Source organism: Sus scrofa, chromosome 4 (genome assembly GCF_000003025.6).
Source record: "Sus scrofa isolate TJ Tabasco breed Duroc chromosome 4, Sscrofa11.1, whole genome shotgun sequence".
Lineage (NCBI taxonomy): Eukaryota > Metazoa > Chordata > Mammalia > Artiodactyla > Suidae > Sus > Sus scrofa.
Window position 1 is genome coordinate 42174668 of NC_010446.5, and position 22284 is coordinate 42196951.

The 22284-nt window shown below is 37.9% G+C and overlaps 1 protein-coding gene across 5 annotated transcripts in view; it reads left to right on the forward strand.

The window, feature by feature from the left end:
* Positions 1-22284, forward strand: part of KIAA1429 (KIAA1429 ortholog) — a 73887-nt gene that overhangs the window by 12244 nt on the left and 39359 nt on the right. For 3 of the 5 annotated variants that reach the window (XM_021089096.1, XM_021089098.1, XM_021089099.1), the window contains exons 3-9: positions 4279-4365; positions 5953-6001; positions 8008-8176; positions 13741-13863; positions 14878-15150; positions 16954-18094; positions 21554-22045. In XM_021089096.1, coding sequence (XP_020944755.1) covers positions 4279-4365; positions 5953-6001; positions 8008-8176; positions 13741-13863; positions 14878-15150; positions 16954-18094; positions 21554-22045 — 2334 coding nt within the window. Of the gene's footprint in view, positions 1-2175; positions 2235-4278; positions 4366-5952; positions 6002-8007; positions 8177-13740; positions 13864-14877; positions 15151-16953; positions 18095-21553; positions 22046-22284 lie in introns of all 5 variants that reach the window. The other 2 variants (XM_021089100.1, XM_021089097.1) reach the window with 2 other exon arrangements.

The following is a 22284-nucleotide window of genomic DNA, read 5'->3' on the forward strand; positions in this document are numbered from 1 at the left end:
CAAGCTGCGTCTTTGACCTACACAACAGCTTATAGCGATGCTGAATCCTTAACCCATTGAGTGAGGCCAGAAATTGAACCCTTATCGTCATGGATAGTAGTCGGGCTCATTACTGCTGAACCACAACAGAAATTTCTGATTTCATAATCTTTTTTGCCATGTTTAAGAAAATAAACACTCCGGTTTTCTTATAATTTCTTTCTGCTTTTCTTGTGCTTCCAATCTTTCTAGGATGGGAAAGATGGAGTAATGATAGTGTATCCAGCAGTCTTCTCTATTCGCACCATTTTTGGTCAAGAGAGGTCTGTTGCTGTATAACAAATTACAGCAAATTCAGCAGCCTAATCCCACACTATTTCTGAGGGTCAGGAACCCGGGAGCTGCTTGATTGGCTCGTGTTCCCTCATGAGGTTATAACTAAGATAGAGGCCTTGGGATGAAGTCTCAGAAGAATTGACTGAGGCTGAGAAATTTTAGAAGCCTGCTCACATGACTGTTGGCAGATGATTTCCAATTCTTTGCCAGGAGACCCTTTCTTGAGGTTTGCCTGGGTCACAGCATGGATTCTTCCAGGGCGAGTGATCTAAGAATGAGAATGAGAGAGCACGCCTAAGAAGGAAACCACCGTCACTGTGTTTTATAACTTAATATCAGAAGTGACATACTTCAATATACTGCTTTTATTATATTCTATTGATTTCGTATTCTGCCAGGACAGTGTGGGAGGGAGGGTGTGACTATCAAGAAGCAGGGGTTTGGGAGCCATGTTGGAGGCTGGCTGCCGCAAGCAGGCAGAATAGATCTCTGCCATTAGCTACAGTGGGTAAGAGTATTTGTTACATTTCCCCTCTTCTCTCTCTCCTTTTTCTTAGCTGGGGGTGAATGGCAGCTTGTGTTTTAATAATTCCAAATATGAGATTATTATTGGAAACAACTTAAACACAGTATGTTATAGAACAGTAATACAAATGTAAGATGCTGGGAAGCCTGAAATCTCGAGGTTGAAAGTCATGTCAGAGATCAAATGATATTTGTGCAGCATACTTTATGATAGTTATTTTCCTCATTGTAAAATTAAAATCCTTATGGAGTTCTCTTGTGGCACAGCAAGTTAAGGATCTGACAGTTGTTACTACAGTGGCTCAAGTTAAATCCCTGGCTCGGCAACTTCAACATGCTGTGGGTTTGGCTAAATCAAAACAAAAACAACAAAAGATCTTTTTAATCGTTCTATTCTGAGAGAGGGCGAATCTTAACATTTGATGCATTGTGTTTTTAAGTTTGTATATGTGTGTTTTTATGTGTTTTGTTATTTTTTTGTAGAAGTGGTGTCATATGAGGCTAGGTTTTAGAGTCAGCAAGTTTTTTAAGATCAACGTCTAGTGCAGTCAAATTACGGTAGGTTAATTAAATCACTTTTCAGTGCTAGGTACCTGAATCTTTGTTGCCTCCAGAGGAAATAATTTACATTTCAGCCCTTTTTCCCTTCCTTGAGATATTGGAGGCCAGGGTCTGGTTTGAAGTGGAAGGATAGGAGAGAGAGATGAGAGTTGTTGAGCATGTATGTTGAATTTGGGTAAGGTAAATATCTGGTGCCGCTCTGACCCCGTTGTATACTATTCTTTGTGTTCTTTTATTTCATTTAACATTATGTTGGGAGTACTTCACATCACTTAATTTTATTTGAAAATACAGTTTCTAGTGACTGCAGAATCTTCTTTTTTTTTTTTTTTTTTTGTCTTGTCTTTTTAGGGCCACACCCACGGCATATGGAGGTTCCCAGGCTAGGGGTCGAATTGGAGCTGTGGCTGCCAGCCTGTGCCACAGCCCACAGCAACGCTGGATCCTTAACCCACTGAGTGAGGCCAGGGATTGAACCCGCAACCTCCTGGTTCCTAGTCGGATTCGTTTCTGCTGCGCTATGATGGGAACTCCATGACTGCAGAATCTTAACAAATGAATGTACCATCATTTACTTGGCTAGTTCCTAATATGGGGACCATTAGATGGTTTTTAGTTTTCAAATTATTAGTCTAATGAATCTCCTGTTGGGAAGAAAAAAAAAAACTTTGCACATCAGTATTTCCATAGAAACACTTTGTAGATAAAAGTATTTCTGGCAAATGGTGTCAACATTTTTTGTCTCCTGAATTTTATTGCCATATTGTCTTTCAGAAGGATCACACCTGTTTGTACTTCTACCAGGAGTGCATAAGGGAATCTCTGATAGTACTGTGAGCATTACACTTTTTGCCATTTGAATTTTTTCTTTTTTTACTCTTTTTTTGCTTTTCAGGCCTGCACTTGTGGCATATGGAAATTCCCAGGCTAGGGGCGAATCAGAGCTACAGCTACCCACCTATGCAACAGCCACAGCAACATGGGATCCGAGCCGCATCTGGGACTTCCACGCCACAGCTCAGGACATCACCCACTGATCGAGGCCAGGGATCAAACCCACATCCTCATGTATACTAGTTGGATTTGTTTCTGCTGAGCCACAATGGGAACTCTGTGAATTTTTTGTTTGTTTTTAATTTTATGGCTATACCCACAGCATATAGAAGTTCCTGGGCCAGTGAATGAATCCAAGCCACAGTTGTGACGTATGTGACAGTTGTAGGAATTCTGGATCCTCTAACCTACTGCGCCAAGCCAGGGATTGAACCTGCAACCTCCTCTGTGACCCAAGCCGCTGAATTCAGATTCTTTTTTTTTTTTTTTTTTTTTTTTTTTCTTTTTTTGCTATTTCTTTGGGCTGCTCCCTCGGCATATGGAGGTTCCCAGGCTAGGGGTCCAATCGGAGCTGTAGCCACCGGCCTATGCCAGAGGCACAGCAACGCGGGATCCGAGCCGCGTCTGCAACCTACACCACAGCTCACAGCAACGCCGGATCGTTAACCCGCTGAGCAAGGGCAGGGACCGAACCCGCAACCTCATGGTTCCTAGTCGGATTCGTTAACCACTGCGCCGCGACGGGAACTCCTGAATTCAGATTCTTAGCCCACTGCACCATGGCTGGAACCCCCCCATTTGGATTTTTGTAAATAAACAATAAATCATGCCTTGTTTAAAATCAAGATTTTAGTTGAGCCTAAGGAATTTCAGTGAAGGGTAATATATATACATATATAACAGGTGTAGCAAGATTCATTCTAATGCAAATTAAATAGGCTTTAATCTTGACTATATAAATCTATAGTAAAACCAAAATGTTATGCAAATTGTGCCATACAAATTTCAATTTAGACTTTAGGTCTAAATTTAGGGCTCTGATTCTCAAATTATTATAGTCATATGAATGTGGGTTAAGTTGAAATCAAATGGTAGTTATAATTTACAACCTAAAATTAGTTAACTCTTTTTTTGTCTTTTTAGGGCCGCACCCATGGCATGTAGAAGTTCCCAGGCTAGGGGTGGAATCAGAGCTGTAGCTGCCCTCTTACACCACAGCCACAGCAACTTGGGATCGAAGCCGTGTCTGTGACCTACACCACAGTTCACAGCAACACCGGATCCTTAGCCCACTGAGCGAGGCCAGGGATAGCACCTGAGTCCTCATGGATGCTAGTAGGATTTGTTACTGCTGAGCCACATCGGGAGCTCCAAATTAGTTGAATCTTGATTCTTGTTGTTAATAGAATAATGATATGAAGAATTATAAAACTAGATAGCACAATTAGTTAGCACATGCTGTTAAAATACATTAAAATTTTAAAATATTTATGTGTTTGAAAATGGTCCAAGTAGCAGGTGAAAGATATCTAATGGCTACTTTTTTTTTTTTTTTTTGTCTTTTTTTTATCTTTTACTAGGACCGCACCCGCGGCATGTGGGGGTTCCCAGGCTAGGGGTCCAATCAGAGCTGTAGCCAACAGCCTACGCCAGAGTCACAGCAACTTGGGATCCGAGCCTCATCTGCAACCCACACCACAGCTCAAGGCAACGCCGGATCCTTAACCCACTGAGCCAGGCCAGGGATCAAACCTGCAACCTCATGGTTCCTACTTGGATCCATTAACCACTGAGCCACGATGGGAACTCCTATAATTTTTTTAATAATACTCAAAGTGCATAGTTGACCTTTTTGAGAATTGGATGTGAATAAAATTTCAGAAAATATTGTAGTTAACTGTTTTTATTATTTAATTTTAAATCTTAAGAATATTGTATATTAATTCTAGAATTGATCTTAAATTTGTACCTACTTTGTTTTTTGTTTTAATTTAGGGACTGATAATTATAAAGGCTGACATTTCAATTCTGTTTCATTTACAGGGAGACATCACCACACACATTTCAATTAGACTTATTCTTTAACAATGTAAGCAAACCAAGTGCCCCAGTTTTCGATAGGTTGGGAAGGTATGTACTTACTAGGTAATTTTATCAGAAACTCATAAGTTAGAAAATAAAACCTTTTTATTCATTAGATAGAAAAAAAAGGCTACATATGGTGATAGACCCAGGAACTCAGGGCTTAATTTTTTCAATTGACAATATTAAGGAAATATCAAGTTCCTAAGAAGATGTTGGGTTTATTTTTAAAATAAAATTGTAAATGTGTGAAACATTAGCCATGTTTTATTTTTTATTAATGTATGCATTTCATAAACATATCACATGATTTGATAATAACCTAATTAGTAAACAATTCTATTTTGAATTCTTTTTTTTTTTTTTTTTTTGTCTTATCTTTCTTTAGGGCCTCGCCTGTGGCACATGGAAGTTCCCAGGCCAAGGGTCCAGTCGGAGTTTACCTGCTGACCTATGCCACAGCAACGTTGACTCTGAGCCGCGTCTGCAACCTACACCACGGCTCACGGCAGTGCCAGATCCTTAACCCACTGAGCGAGGCCAGGGATTGAACCCGCAACCTCATGGTTCCTAGTGGATTCCTTTCTGCTGTGCCACGACGGGAACTCCTGTGTTTTGATTCTTAAACTAAATAAACACATTGAGATTTTGTCTGTGTTTTTTTTACATTACACTAGTGTGTAATTTAAAATTCCGTAGTTACATTTTTGTAAAGTGAGAATTTTGTTAATAGCCCCCATTTTGATTTATTTAATACATACTAGGTATTACTAATACCATTTGTTTTGATATCTGCAAAATAATTAACCATTAAATGGATTACTCATTTATAAAATAAAAAATTTTTAAAGGCATGTTAGACATGGAAATTTTTCTGTTCTCAGGAATTGAGTTTTTTAGACTTTGCTTTTTTTTATTGATTCTTCACTCACTTATTAAATTACATTGATAATTTAACCTTTGAAGAAATTTTAATTTATTTACTTATTTAGTTATTGCTTTTTTAGGGCTGCACCCGTGGTATATGGAAGTTTCCCGGTTAGGGGTCGAATCAGAGCCTGCACCACAGCCACAGCAACCTACAGCACAGCTCATGGCAATGCCAGATTCCATGAGTGAGGCCAGGGATCAAACCCGCATCCTCATGGATACTAGTTGGATTTGTTTCTATTGTGCCATGATAGGAATGCCAGCCTTTTTTCATTTAAACGAAGGGAACCTAGATAATCTGAAGTGGCCAATGTTTAATACTAGAGAATGTTTTTCTTATGTCAGTACCTGCCTGATAAAAATAGATACTTTTTGAAAATTTTGATTCTGATATATACTTTTTTTTTTTTTGAAGACTAAATGCTGTAATTCTCTACTCTGGCTGTACGTTAGAATTACCTGGGGTGCTTTTAAACAAATATTGATACCCACATTCACCTCAAAGCAGTTAAACCAGAATCTCTGGGGCTTGGGGGGGCTTGTCTTACACTTTTTCTTGATTTTATTTCTTGATATTTAAATGAGGGTGGTTTATTAAAACAAAAACCTAGCATTTAATTAAAATATATGAATGTAGAAAAGCTTCTTCAAAAACTATGATGTTCAGTGTTTGAGCCTATTTATTTATTCCTACTCTTTTGGCAGCCTGGAATATGATGAGAATACTTCCATCATCTTCAGACCCAACTCAAAGGTAATTGTGGACATCAGTTTTCAACTTATTTCCACTGTTGTTTTCACATGCATTCAGAGCTTTTGACCCAGATACACCAGTGATGCAGAATGTTAGCTTACTTGGTTTTAGTTTTGCAGAATACCATCATTTTTTATCTGATTCCTCTTGTATTCCAGAAGCCATTTTGAAATGGAGTAAAGACATTGTAATGCTATTTTCTACTCATATAGCTCTTTTTTTCTAATTTTATTCTTGGGTCAGGAAGAAGCCAGCATCTGTGCTTTTCCTTCTTTCATTTAGGTGGGCAACTTGAGAAGATGACAGGCAGGTAAATTATTATTAGGTATCATTGTACTTTAATTAAGGTTTCTTTTCTTTGTCTTTTTTTTTTTTTTTTTTTTTTTTTTTTTTTTTTTTTAACGGCCGTACTTGCGGCATATGGTAGTTCCTGGGCAAGGGATTGAATTCAAGCTGCAGCTGTGACCTATGCCACAGCTCAGGCAATGCTGGATCCTTAACCCACTGTGCTGGGCCAGGAATTGAACCTGTGCCTCTGCAGTGACCTGACTCGCTGCAATTGGATTCTTAACCCACTGCACCACAGTGGGAACTCCAAGGTTCCTTTTAAAATACATATTTCATACTTTTTCCTTGCATGTCAAAAGTATGCTTTTTTCTTGATACACCAAGTGCCAGTCTAAAAGATCTAAATCATGGAAGACCCAAACTCCAAAAATAATTGTGATCTAGTTTGGGAATACTCGTCCTACTTGTTTGTTTTTGGTAAGAGATGAGTATTTAATCCTCTGCACTTTGTTTAGACTAAAAATTATCTTCTTTATCTATTTATCTTCCTTCCAATGAGTTTGTTAATCTGTGGGCATAGTCTTGGAACCTTTCTTTTGGTCCCCAGTTTCCCTTTGCTAGAGTTTGACTAGGAAGGAGAATAATGGTTTCTTTCTTCCTCTGGAAGGAATACCATCACCACTTATTATTTCATCTTTACCCAGCATTGTAGAATGGGAGAGCTCAGAAATCAGGGCTTTGGTTTCTAGTCCAGGTTCTTCTCCTGACATTCATTTTCTGATTTATTGATAATGTTCACTCTGATTACTTCTCATAGCTATTGTGAAGATAGAATGGTTAATGTAGATAAGCTCTGGGAAAAAAAAGTCATTTTTATAAGGAAATATTGAGGGTTAATGGCATTGATAAGGTCTCTGATCTTTTTAGGATAAGTTTATTTGCAAAAACAATTTGTTTAATGCCTCTGGTTACCATTTTAAATACAGTATAGGTACATAAAATATACCTGCATGTATGATTGGTCATGTAAAAAGAATGCTGTATAATTTTATGGGCTTTATAATGGCTTTATAATAATTTGTACTTTTGTGTGCCTTCATGACCCCTGTAACTATTGGGTTTAATTTATTAATTGGCAGTAACTCTTAATTTCATTTTCATTTCTCTTCTCTTGGTTGGGAATCTGGTTGTTCTTTTTATTTATTTATTCATTCATTTTTTTGTCTTTTTAGGTCCGTGCCTGCGCCATATAGAGGTTTCCAGGCTAAGGGTTGAATCGGAGCTGTAGCTGCCGGCCTATGCCACAGCCACAGCAATGCCAGATCCGAGCCTCCTCTGCAACTATAGCTCACTGCAACACTGGATCCTTAACCCACTGAACTAGGCCAGGGATCGAACCTGGGTCCTCATGGATACTAGTCAGATTTGTTTCCACTGAGCCACGATGGGAACTCCTTGTTGTGATTTTTGAGTAGGATTGGCTAAAGTATAGGATTGGGGAGATGTAGACTTGAGACAGTTTTAGGTATGGTAGCTCTGGAGGGCCATATAAAAGTTGTGCCTCTGGGTGGATTTCCACCAGTAGTGACCTTTGCATTTTCAACATACATTGAAAGACTTTAGTTGAATCATAAAGTAACTTGATATCAGTTTATTTCTGATATGTTAAAACCTTAGTTTGTAAGATATCTCTTCCCTTCCCTCTCTCAAAAAATCAGGTAAATACCGATGGTTTGGTGCTAAGAGGCTGGTATAACTGTCTGACACTGGCAATATACGGATCAGTGGATAGAGTCATAAGTCATGATAGAGACTCTCCACCACCTCCACCTCCACCTCCACCACCTCCCCAGCCACAGCCAAGTTTGAAAAGGAATCCAAAACATGGTGAGAATTTCAAATTTGCTTTTTTTAGTGATACTTATGTTCATTATAGTAGGAAAAGGTAATTCAAAGAGCTCTTCTACCTTTCGAATCTTGTTTAATGCTTATAGGTTATTTCTCAGTCTCCCATTCTTGCCTAGGAGAGTTTCTTTTTTTATTGAAGTGGTTGTATTTTATTTTCTTCCTCTACCTTCCCAGATGCTTTTTTAATTGGCCTGAAGTTGTTTTTTTTTTTTCCCGTTTAAAATATGTAAATGATCCATAGTTACTTGTGGTTTACTGTGAAGATTTCTCTAAAAGAATTGAAGAATAGGCGATAAATTTGGTATATGTTTTGGAATATTCATGTTAAGAGTATTTGTTTTTTCAGGACTACATTTCACATTTGCTTAGGTATCTAAATTTTAGCTAAGGCAGATTTTCCCATTCTTGAGAATCTTTTGCTCATTAACTTGAGACAAGAAAAATGAAAATAGACTCCAGTGACTTTCCTTTTCTGAAACAGGTAGCTGGACTCATGTTTCCTAGGGTCTCTTTTCCTCACTCAAGTGTTACTCATTGTAAGCTGTTCAAAAAGGAGATTTGAGAATAAATTCTGAAGTACTTTTTTTTTTTTTCTCCTTTTTATGGCTGCACCCATGGCACATGGAGGTTCCCAGGTTAGGGATCAAATAGGAGCTGCAGCTGCCAGCCTATACCACAGCCACAGCAACACAGGATCCAAGCCGCATCTCCCATCTACACAGCTCACAGCAACGCTGGATCCTTAACCACTGAGCTAGGGCAGGGATCAAACCTGGATGGATACTAATTGGGTTCATTACTTCTCAGCCACGACAGGAACTCCCATTGGTGGTTATTTTTAGATTTGCACGTATAAGAGAGACCATATGAATTAGTGGTTATTTTTAGATTTGCACATATAAGAGGGACCATATGATATTTGACTTTCTCTGACTTATTTCACATAGCGTTGTGGCCTCAAGGTCCATGTTGTTGCAAATGGCAAGGCTTATTTCCTTTTTTATTGCTGAATAACATTCCATTGTACATTAGAAATATTTTTTTGATGAGGTAGAGCATTTTTTTATGTACCTGTTGGCTATCTCTATGTCTTCTTGGAAAAATGTCTGTTCAGATCTGCCCATTTTTTAATAGGGTTGTTTTGTTTCGTTTTCTCTTGAGTTAAACAAGTTTTCTTCTCTTAAAAAAATTTTTTTTTATCTTTTAATGTTTTATGGCAACAGTCATGGCACGTGGAAGTTCCTGGGCCAGTGTTTGAATCTGAGCCACAGCTGTGACATACACCAGATCCTTTAACGCACTGCACTGGGTCAGGGATTGAACCCCTACCTCCATAGCGGCTTGAGCTGCTTCAGTCAGATTTTTTTTTTTTTTTTCCCCCAGGGCCACACATGTGGCATATGGAAATCCCTAGCCAAGGATTGACTGAGCCACTGCTGTGGAAATGCCAGATCCTTAACCCACTGCACTGGGCTGGGGATTGAACTCTTGCTGCCACAGAGACACTGCCACATCTTAATCTGCTGCGCCACAGTGGGAGGTTCTGGACATTTTATCTTTATTAATTCTTCCAGTCTATGGGCAGAATATCTTTTCATTTATTTGTGTCTCCTTCACTCTTTTTCATTAATGTCTTGTGGTTTTCAGCATACATATCTTTTACATCTTTGGTTAAATTTATTCTTAGGTATGTTATTCTTTTTGATTAAATTGTAAAAGGGATTGTTCTCTTAAAATCTCTTTCTCTGGGGGAAAAAACTGTAACTGCAATGTATACATCTAAGGATGACCTGACCCCCTTGCTGTACAGTGGGAAAATAATAAAAAAAAAAAAAAAAAAAAAAAAAAACTTAGGAATAAAAAAAAAAAAAAAATCTCTTTCTCGTAGTTCATTATTGGTGTATAGAAATGCAACCAATTTTTGTATATTGATGTTACATCCTACAGATTGACTGTATTTGTTTATCAGTTCAATAGATTTTTTTTTTGATCGTGTCTTTAGTGTTTTCTATATGTAATACAAGTTTCCCTTGTTATCTGAAAGTAGAGTGTTCCTACGAAAACTTTTGTAAGCCAAAATGGAATAAAATGAAGGAACAGTTACTTTAGGATGTGTCTTGCTAATGGATGCAGAAAATAAATTGAGATAAAGCAGATGCTCACAGACATAATTCAAAGCTATGGCGGCTTAATGCTGAGATGTTGAGTGTAGCTGCTGGGGAAAGAACTTGGCAATACTACTTGCTCCTTAGGATTATACTGCCTCCGTAATAATTCACTGCCAAACAAATGCTTAACACTGATTTTCACTTTTCACATTTTTTTCTAAAAGAGAAAGAAGTGAAAATCCTCTTTGGAATTTTTTTTTTTTTTTTTTTTTTTTTTTTGTCTTTTTGTCTCTTTAGGGTGTCTTTTGTCTTTTTGTCTCTTTAGAAGCTTGTGGAGGTTCCCAGGCTAGGGATTGAATGGGAGCTGAAGCTGCTGGCCTATGCCACAGCCACAGCAACACACGATCCATGCTGCATCTGCAACCTACATCACAACTCACGGCAACGCCAGATCCTTAACCCACTGAGTGAGGCCAGGGATCGAACGCGAGTCCTCCTGGATGATAGTTGGGTTCGTTAACCACTGAGCCATGATGGGAACTCCTGGATTTATTTTGACAGTGAAAACAGGTACTAATATAGGTCTTTTGTTAAAGTAAACTTTCGAAAAGCAGGGTATGCCTCTGTCTTGTTATCTGCAAAGAGTGATAATTTTATGTCTTTTTAAATTTGGATGCCTTTTATTTCTTTTTCTTGCCTAATTGCACTAGTTACGACTTCCAACACTACATTGAGTAAAAGCAGCAAGAACAGGTATCCTTGTCTTGTTCTTGATCTTAGAGAAGAAGCTTTTAGCTTTTCATCATTGAGAGTGATGTTAGCTATGGGCTTGTCATAAACAACTTTTATTATGGTGAGGTACATTCCCTCTATACCCACTCCTTTGAGAGTATTTATCATAAATGGATTTGAATTTTGTCCAGTGGTTTTTCTGCATCTGTGGAGTTAACTAATGTGCAGGTGTTGAACTGCTGTTGCATCCCTTGGGATAAACCCCACTTAATCACAACGTGTGATCCTTTTAATGTATTATAGAATTTGGCTCGCTGATATTTTGTTGAGGATTTTTGCGTGTATATTTATCAGGGATATTGGCTTATAACTTTCTTCTCTTTAGGCATCTTTGTCTGGTTTTGACATTAGGATAATGCTAGACTTGTAGAGGAGTATGGAAGATTGAGAAGGATTGGTATTAATTCTTCTTTGAATGTTTGGTAGAATTCACCAGTAAAGCCATATGGCCTCTGACTTTTGTTTTGAGGAGGGTTTAGATTACTGATCCAATCTTCTTACAGTAATTGGTCTGTTCAGATATTATAATCATGATTCTGTCTTAGTAGGTTGTATATTTCTAGGGGTGTATACATTTCTTCTAGGTCCTCTAATATGTTGGTGTATAATTGTTTATAGTAGCCTCTTATGAGCCTTTGTTTTTTGGTGGTATCAGTTGTAATATCTCTACTTTCATTTCTGATTTCATTTTTTTTTTTTTTTTTTTTGTCTTTTCGTGTTTTCTACGGCCGCTCCCGAGGCATATGGGGGTTCCAAGGGTAGGGGTCTAATAGGAGGTGCAGCTGCTGGCCTATGCTAGGGCCACAGCAACATGGGATCCAAGCCGAGTCTGCAACCTACACCACAGCTCATGGCAACGTCAGATCCTTAACCCACTGAGCAAGGCCAGGGATCAAACCCGAAACCTCATGGTTCCTAGTTGAATTCGTTAACCACAGCGGGAACTCCTCATTATTCTTTTCACTTTTTTTTTTTTTTTTTTGTCTTTTTGCCATTTCTTGGGCCACTCCCGCGGCATATGGAGGTTCCCAGGCTAGGGGTCTAATCGGAGCTGTAGCTGCCAGCCTACGCCAGAGCCACAGCAACGCAGGATCCGAGCCGCGTCTGCGACCTACACCACAGCTCACGGCAACGCCGGAACCTTGACCCACTGAGCAAGGGCAGGGACCGAACCCGCAACCTCATGGTTCCTAGTCGGATTTGTTAACCACTGTGCCACGACGGGAACTCCTCATTATTCTTTTCTATTGTGTCTAGTCTTATCACCTTGTCTGACATGTATGTTACTTATGTATAGTTACTCTAAGTTTTGTTGAATTTACTGACTTGTTTGAAAATGAAATAAAATGGCAGTTCCCATTGTGACTCAGTGGTAACAGCCCGATTAATATCCATGAGGATGCAGGTTTAATCCCTGGCCTTGCTCAGTGGGTTAAGGATCTGGAGTTACTGTGAGTTGTGGTGTAGGTCACAGGTGCAACTTGGATCCCGAATTGCTGCAGCTGTGGTGTAGGCCAGTAGCTGTAGCTCCAATTCAACCCCTAGCCTGGGAACCTCCGATTGCCTTGGGTGAGACCCTAAAAACAAACACAGAGAGAGATGTAAAATGAACACTTAAGCTCATATATTGTACATATGTTTGTGTATATGTGTATATGTTTTTAACTTTTTATTTTGAAATAGTTGTAGATTTACAGGATACTGCAAAGAAATGTATAGGGAAGTCCTGTGCGCTCTTCCCCAGGTTCCCCCAGTGTTAACATCTTTTACAACTCTAGTACAAATCAAAACAAAATTAGCATTGTTACAGTCTGTAGAGCTTGTTCAGATTTCACCGTTTATTCACGTACTTATGTGTTTGTGTGTGTAGAGCTCTTTGTAATTTTATGTCATGTCTAGTTTCGTGTAACCATTACTGAAGTTAAGTTTTTTTTTTAACTCACTAAGCAAGGCCAGAAATTGAACCTGCATCCTCATGGATACTAGTCGGTTTTGTTATCACTGAGCTGTGACGGGAACTCTGCAGTTCAGATTCTTGATTGTATCATCAAAAGATTCCCTGGTGTTACCTCTTTGTAGCCACACACATCTTATCTGTTCTAATCTTTGGCAATCAATGATCTAGTCTCTGTCTCTGTAATTATTTCATGACTATTACCAAAAAATAGAATCATGAAGTTGGAATCAAGACATTGAGATTGGCATTTTTCATTCAGCATAATTTCTTTGAAGTTTATCTACTTTTTGTATTAGTAGATCATCCTTTATTGTTGTTGAGTAGTAATACATAGTATAGATGTATTATAGTTTACTTAACTGTTCAGTCATAGTGTCCAGTTTTTGACTTTTGCAAATAAAGCTATTATGAGCATTTGTTACATCTTTCTTTCAGGAAAATAAGTCTCCATTTCTCTGGGATAATGCACAAAAGTTATATACATTATATTTTGGCATATGGGAACTCAGAAATTTTCACTTTCCCCATACAAATTAATTCACAAAATTTCTGTTAGACATCAGAAAGGAAGTTTATAAATTCTGAAGATGAAAACTCAAATGATGAATAGCATTTTTTTGTCCTGCATTTGTTTTCACTATACTTTAATAATTTGAAAGTTCTTTTTCTGTCTCTAATAAAACTAGCTGATGGGGAGAAGGAAGATCAATTTAATGGAAGCCCTCCAAGACCACAGCCAAGGGGACCGAGAACTCCACCAGGACCCCCTCCACCTGATGATGATGAAGATGATCCCTTGCCATTGCCAGGTAGAAAAAATATTAATGGTACCTTTTTTTTTTTTTTTTTTTTTTTTTTTGTCTCTTGCCTTTTTAGGGCCACACCTGCAGCATATGGAGGTTCCCAGGCTAGGGGTCGAACCAGGGCTACAGCTGCCGGCCTATATCACAGCCACAGCAACGCGGGATCCGAGCCGCGTCTTGGACTTACACCACAGCTCACAGCAATGGATCCTTAACCCACTGAGCGAGGCCAGGGATCGAACCCGCAACCTCATGATTCCTAGCCGGATTCGTTAACCACTGAGCCACAACGGGAACTCCCAAGATTAATGTTAATAGTACTTTTTGATTAAAGAAAAAAAATTTAGATGCTGGTAATCAAATCTTAATGAATTTGTCCTGCCCCCATCCCGTGCAGTGTTTTCTTGCAGTTTTTTTTGTTGGCACGTGAACTTGTTTAAAAAAAAAAATTGGCAATGTTGAAGCAACATTGCTTTGAAAATAAAATGTTAATGTGCTATAGCGGTATGTACAGAACAGCACTAGTATGTACATAAAATGTAAGACTTGGAAGAGATAAAAATCTGTATAGTTACTTAATAGCTAAAAAGAAGATTATTGAATTAGAACATAAAATAGCATACTTTATTAATTCTCACTGTATAAGGTTGTGCAGTGTATATTCTTAATATTTTTTCGAAGCAAATAATTCTACTGCTATCTGTTTATTTATTTATTGCTTTCTTTTAGGGCCGTACCCACAGCATATGGAGATTCCCAGGCCAGTTGGAGGACAGCTCACGGCAACGCTGGATCCTTAACCCACTGAGCAAGGCCAGGGATTGAACCTGAGACCTCATGGCTGCTAGTCAGATTCATTAACCACTGAGCCATGACAGGAGCTCCTCTACTACTTTTTAAAAAACAGTGTTTATGAGCTAAGTCATCCATGATGTCATTAAGTAGTTGTGATACCAGTCCTTCTGCCTCATGTTATTTAAGCCATTAAAATAATCTGTGCCTTAAATCTCAATTTTTTAGTGTCTGGTGACAAGGAAGAAGATGCTCCTCATAGAGAAGATTACTTTGAGCCCATTTCTCCTGATCGGAATTCTGTTCCCCAGGAAGGTCAATATTCTGATGAAGGAGAAGTAGAAGAGGAACAGCAAGAGGAAGTAGAAGATGATGAAGATGATGGGGATGTAGAGGAAGAAGAGGATGAGGATGAGGATGATCGCCATACAGTAGATAGTATCCCTGAAGAGGAAGAGGAAGATGAAGAGGAGGAAGGTGAAGAAGATGAAGAAGGCGAAGGTGGGTTAAATTAGCTAGGACGTCTTGGTTTTAAGTGCTAGAAACTAGCTTGATGTAGCTTTGAGCAATGCAAAAGAATTTATAGCAGAGATAAATGGCTTTCAAGAAATCCAAGAATCAGTTTGTAGCTGGTCCTCAAGACTTGACTGAAACTGGGATTTCCATCCTTGCTTTGTGTTTCTAGTTTATATTCTGTTAACTATTATATTTCTGTTCACGCTCTATCTTTGATCTTCTCTCTTAACCAGTCAACCTAAACTACGTGGCTATATCTGAGATTCATTTTCAGTTTTCTGGGAGAGATACTCTGTTTATCTTGCTGTGGTATCAGCTGCCCTCTGATAAAATTGGCTTTGTCCAGGGAAGCAGGGATATGCAGTAAATACATGGTGATTAGGGATTTGGTAGTCTCTTTTCAGAGTAAGGATTGGTTTTTTAAGCTGAATGGAATTCCTAAATATGTCTGCAACCTAGGTATTTTGGCAAAATGCTACATTATTTTTAGAAATTCATGGAGTTCCCATCATGGCTCAGTGGTTAACGAATCCGACTAGGAACCATGAGGTTGTGGGTTCAATCCCTGGCCTCGCTCAGTGGGTTAAGGATCCAGCACTGCTGTGAGCTGTGGTGTAGATTGCAGATGTGGCTCAGATCCTGCGTTGCTGTGGCTGTGGTATAGGCTGGCGGCTATAGCTTTGATTCGATCTCTAGCCTGGGAACCTCCATATGCCACGGGTGTGGCCCTAAAAAGCAAAAAAAAAAAAAAAAAAATAAATAAATAGAAATTCAGAAGGAAAAAAATCTCAATTACATAGGGATGTATGGCAGTATGATGCAGTCCTTTAATTAGGCTTTATTTTTCATTTGAAAGCAAAAAGAGATATTCAAACTAATTGGTTCTTAATTTGTCCGAGAAATAGAATGTAACATTAAAGCATTTATGTAGAGTGACAGCTCATATGCCTTAAGAAAATTTTGTTTTGGCAAAGTTGAGCACTTTCTTTATCTTTCTTTTTCAGCCTCACCATTGCATATGGAAGTTTCTGGGCCAGCGATTGAATCCAAGCCACAGTTGCAACCTATGCCACATTTGTGGCAATGCCAGATCCTTAACTCACTGTGGCACAGTGGGAACTCCTAAATGAACAAATTTTTGGAGTTCCCTGGTGGCCTAGCAGTTGGAGATCTGGTGTTGTCACTGCTCTGGCTTGGGTTTGATCTCTGGCCTGGAAACTAAAAAAAAAAAAGAAAAAAAATGTTAAAAAAATGAACAAATTATCTTTAAAATGTAATAAAAACTGTGAAACTGTGTGACAGTCAAGGCAGAGAAGTAAAAGTTAAGGAATATGAAGTTCGTGTTATAAAAAGAACCTAGAATGTTTTTCCTGAAAATATTTGATCTAGTTTTGTAATTATGATATTCTTAGTTAATTTAATAATTTCGGCCCATCATTTAATTTTTCCCATCTGAAAAATAACTTTCTCTTGAGGGCAAGCTTAATTTCTTCGCTCCTGGGAAAGGTATTTTTGGATGTTTTTGAAACATTTCTAATTTTATTGCTGTGAGGAAAAGTTCTGTAGCAGAGTTAGTTGTAAAGGTAATTATTAGAAATTCATAATTATTAGAAATTGTAAAATGCTAGTAATTGTTGATAAGATATTGGGACAGAAGTTCATTTTATTGAGAAATCATTAATTCTTATTTTTTGCCATATTATTTAAACAATTTTTTTGACTAACCAGATTTTTTTACATTGAGCAACAATGATGTAACAATTAAACATTATTCAAACTAATTTTTAGGGGATGATGGTTATGAACAAATTTCCAGTGATGAAGACGGAATTGCTGACTTGGAACGTGAAACATTTAAGTATCCAAACTTTGATGTTGAATATACTGCCGAAGACTTAGCTTCAGTTCCTCCTATGACATATGATCCATATGACAGGGAGCTTGTACCACTCTTATACTTCAGCTGTCCATACAAGACTACTTTTGAAATTGAAATCAGTAGATTGAAGGATCAAGGTCCAGATAAAGAAAATTCAGGGGCAATAGAAGCCTCAGTGAAGTTAACTGAACTGTTGGATTTGTATCAAGAAGATAGAGGTGCAAAATGGGTAACAGCTTTAGAAGAAATTCCAAGTTTAATAATAAAAGGATTAAGTTATTTGCAGTTGAAAAACACAAAACAAGATGCCCTCGATCAGTTGGTAGACTGGACCATGCAAGCTTTAAATTTACAAGTAGCCCTTCGCCAACCCATTGCCTTAAATGTCCGACAGCTCAAAGCTGGGACCAAGTTAGTGTCCTCACTAGCGGAATGTGGGGCTCAAGGAGTCATGGGACTGCTACAAGCAGGAGTGATCAATGGATTATTTGAGCTCCTGTTTGCTGATCATGTCTCATCTTCCCTTAAGTTAAATGCATTTAAAGCTCTGGACAGCGTCATTAGTATGACAGAAGGAATGGAAGCTTTTTTAAGAAGTAAGCAGAGTGAAAAAAGTGGCTATCAAAAACTTGTGGAGCTCATACTTTTAGATCAGACTGTGAGGGTTGTCACTGCTGGTTCAGCTATTCTTCAGAAATGTCATTTCTATGAAATTTTGTCAGAGATTAAAAAACTTGGTGATCATTTAGCAGAGAAGACTTCTTCTGTTCCTAACCACAGTGAACCCGATCATGATACAGATACTGGACTTGAGAGAACAAACCCAGACTATGAAAATGAGGTAGACGCTTCAATGGATATGGATCTTTTGGAATCCTCAAATATAAGTGAAGGGGAAATAGAAAAGCTTATTAGCCTCCTAGAGGAAGTTTTTCATTTAATGGAAACTGCACCTCATACAATGATCCAGCCTCCTGTTAAGTCTTTCCCGACCATGGCACGTATTACTGGACCACCAGAGAGAGACGATCCATACCCTGTTCTCTTTAGGTAAGACATTTTTGGCTTTGGGAAATAATATTACATTTATTAGTGGCAGTTTTATGTGGTTGTTTTTAATTAGGTAATGCATAAGGATACTTGATATTTCAAAATAAGTTTTATTAATACTTAAAGTAGTAATAGCAACTTAAAGATAATAATAATCACAAGAACCTACTGTATATCATGGGAAATCTCAGTAGTTTGTAATAACCTGTATGGGGAAAAAAAAGGATATATATATATACACACACATACACACATATATATATGCACATATATATATATATACACACACATATATATACGCACATATATATATATGTATAACTGATTCACTTTGCTGTACACCTGAAAATAGTACAACATTGTAAGTCAACTATACTCCAATAAGATTTTAAAAATATATGATCAGTATGTTATATATGTATGCAAATATAAAACTGTGAAAAAGATAGTAATCAACAACGGTGCTTATATAAACATGTCTGAGCAAGAATAAATAAGAAACTGCCCGAGAGGCTTCTCGGAAGGTAGTACAAAGAGGATGGCATGAAAAGGAGAGAACTTTTCTGTGTAAACCTCTTTACCTTATCACTCTAATGCATTGTAAATTAAACTGTTAGTTTACTAAATTAATTTTACAGTCCTGGTTAAAGATATATTAAAGGTTCAGTTACCACTTGTTTTTGCCATCTAACTTTTTAGTTACCTCTTGGTACAATTTTACCGTTATTAAGTACCCACAGTAGATTTTTTAAATTTTGTTGTAATTTTTGAGAATTTCTTTTTTGGTGTTTTGCCAGTAAGTAATTTTTTAGGTAATGTAAAAAATTACATTTTGATTTTATTCCTTATTTCTGTGGTTATTTTTTTGCCTTGCTTTGGAGCATAATGTATTAACAGGAAATGAGTACTTGCCATTCTAAAATCTTTATCTATCCATTCCTGTTTTTAGCTGAAACTATCAGATCTTAGTCTTAGTTTGAGTTTTTACAAGACTGTTAAGAGGATAATTGCTAGAGCAAGGTCTGGTAGGGGATGAGATCAAAAGTACAAGTGTAGGGTTTGTCTTTGAATAGGGTACTTATGAGTGTGCAAATATAGATATCTTTGGAATGTGGAGACAGTAGAGGAGACAACGCTTTTTTTTTCCCCCCTCCTTTTTAGGGCTGCACCTGCAGTATATGGAAGTTCCCAGGCTAGAGGGTGAATCAGAGCTGCACAGCTGAGGCCTCTGCCACAGCAACAGAGGATCTGAGCCGCATCTTCGACCTACGCCGAAGCTTGCAGCAGCGCCAGAATTTTAACCCGCTGAGTGAGGCCAGCAATCAAACCTGCATCCTCACAGAGTCAATGTTGGGTCCTTAACCCTCTGAGCCACAGCGAGAATTCATCATATCTTTAATAAGTAGGAAGTGAAGTCATGCACTGAGGATGACTGAATGTAGGGAAAGAGATGATGCTCTCAAAGTTTTAGTCATTGACGGAAAACTAGTAATTAATGCCCTACTAAATATTGTTTTTTCCCCTTGTAGTTGGAGGAGGTACATTTGATATTAGGCTTTAGGAAATAAAGGGCTTTAATTGCTGTGCTAAGGAATTTTGATTTTGTTTTTAGAATGTTGTAAGTTCTTGGATATTTTGGAGTAGCAAATCTGATATCAAAGCAGTGTTCTAAGATTATATTATAATTACAAGATATATTGTGATAGAAGAGAAATGGGAGTTATTAGGTAGATGAGCGTGTCTGAATATTCTAGGTATTAGGTGTTGTGCTAAGTACTTGGCCTAATAATGTGGCACTTTTCAGAGAATGGGAAGACAGACAGATATTGTGCTAATATTGAGAGTTTTTGCGAGAGCATTACTAGGACTTTGCAACTGAGTTTAGTAAGATATAGGAAGGACCTAAAGATACTTTGAGGTTTCTAGCTAGGGTGGCTATTGGAACTGTGATTTTTATGGACAGAAACTGGTATATTAGGAAGGAGAGTGAATTTTGAAAGAAGAAAACATTTTGAAAAGATTAGTTTGAAGTGGCGGCATTGCTCTAGTGTTCCATGTTGGCATCTCCAAGATAACACCCTAGATTTGCTAGGCAGACTCGTAGGACTCGATGCTGTACTCACGACTATGATTTATTACATCAAAAGGATACTAAACATGATCAGCAAAGGGAAGAGGTACATGAGAAGAAGCCTGGGGAAATGCAGAGTCCTTTCCTAGTTTAGGCACACAGAAACCACATAAGTCGCCTAGCAACAATTTGTGACAACACGTGTGACATGTTGCTTTCTGAGGAAGCTCATTAGCTTCTCAGCATCCAAGCTTATAATTGGGGTACCAGAAATCCTAGTACCTAGCATGTACCAGAAATCCAGAAGGAAAGGAGGTGTTTGGTGTAAAGCATATTGTTTTCATAAACAGTTTGGATGCATTGAGTATTCTTATCCGTTGGTGGTTGGGAACCTTCCCCTAATCCAAGTTCCCAGAGGCCAGCCAAGGGCCAGCCTTGCAAGCAAGCCTTTCTAAGAAAGAATAAGCATTCTGAGGCCTGCCATGTTAACTGTTTTCTGAATACTCCATTAGGTGGCTAAGAGTACTGTTAGGGCGTAATAATGTTTGCCTTTGTGATAAGTTAGTTACTGGGGGTGTTTATTATCATGATGTAGAAGCCTGAGTTTAAGCAGAAATATGATTGAAGGGGCAGTTTTATGCTGTGTGATTGCAACTATATGATACTCTGAAAAAGGCAAAACTCTGGAGGCAGTAAAAAGATCAGTGATTGCCAGGGCTGGGGAGGGAGGGAGGGATGAATAGATGGAACACAAAATATTATTAGGACAATGAAAATACTCCAAATCAGTAGCAGTTTTGTCTATTTAGGCATGTTAGGTAAATTTTGACTTTTTTTTTTTTTCCTACTAAAATCACATATATTAAAAAATGGCTCTTGGATTTGATAGAAGTATGGTGGTATTAAATACTAAAAGTTGATAATTTGACTTTTTTCCCCCTAGAGGTACTAATTGAGATACATGGCCTATAGTAAATCTGAATATACTACACGTGTTTTATAGTAGATGTACTATATTCTTCCTAGATATACGAATTCAAATATATGGATATGCCATGAGTTGAATAGGTCTGTGGTTAAAAAGGAGTATTTGATAAGTGGCCAGGAATGAAAGCCTGGGATTTAAAGTCAAGGTGGACTCTGGAAAGAGAAAACTTTTCCACAGTTAGTTACTTATTGAACATCTTTTGAATGCTAGGAAAAAGCCTTACAGAACTTTTACTTTTGTTTGGCCCAGTGGAGAGAGATTTGCTACTTACATTATGTTTTTTGTTAAAGCAGTAAATTGTTGAGGATAAGAATTATGGCTGTAAAAATTTTTACCTCTCTTCCTGCCTAAATGAAGAATGTTTTGCACTGACTTAACATATATCTTACTTCTTCTACAGGTATCTTCATAGTCATCACTTCTTGGAGCTGGTTACCTTGCTTCTGTCAATTCCAGTAACAAGTGCTCACCCTGGTGTGCTGCAAGCCACAAAAGATGTTTTGAAGTTTCTTGCACAGTCTCAAAAGGGTCTTCTTTTTTTTATGTCAGAATATGAAGCAACAAATTTGTTGATCCGAGCTCTCTGTCACCTTTATGATCAAGATGAAGAGGAAGGTCTCCAATCTGATGGTGTTATTGATGATGCATTTGCTTTGTGGCTACAGGACTCAACACAGACATTGCAGTGTATTACAGAACTGTTCAGCCATTTTCAGCGTTGCACAGCCAGTGAAGAAACTGACCATTCAGATCTCTTGGGAACTCTTCACAATCTTTACTTGATTACTTTTAATCCTGTGGGAAGATCAGCTGTCGGTCATGTTTTCAGTCTTGAGAAAAACCTGCAAAGTCTTATAACTCTAATGGAGTACTATTCCAAAGAAGCCTTAGGGTAATTTTATCCTTAACTCCTTAAATTTTCAATTTTATTGGAAAACTACATCACGAATGGGCTAGTGTCTTGAAAGAATGTGTTGTTTTGAAAATAAAAACTATAATTTTTTTACATATAACGTGTTAATTAAGGGTTAGAATGACAGGAACCTTAAAATATAAGATGTGGGTGTAGAGAAATGAAATAGCAGCTTCTTCCAGCTTCCCCATGGTGTTGACAAAGATTCTAACTGTAGT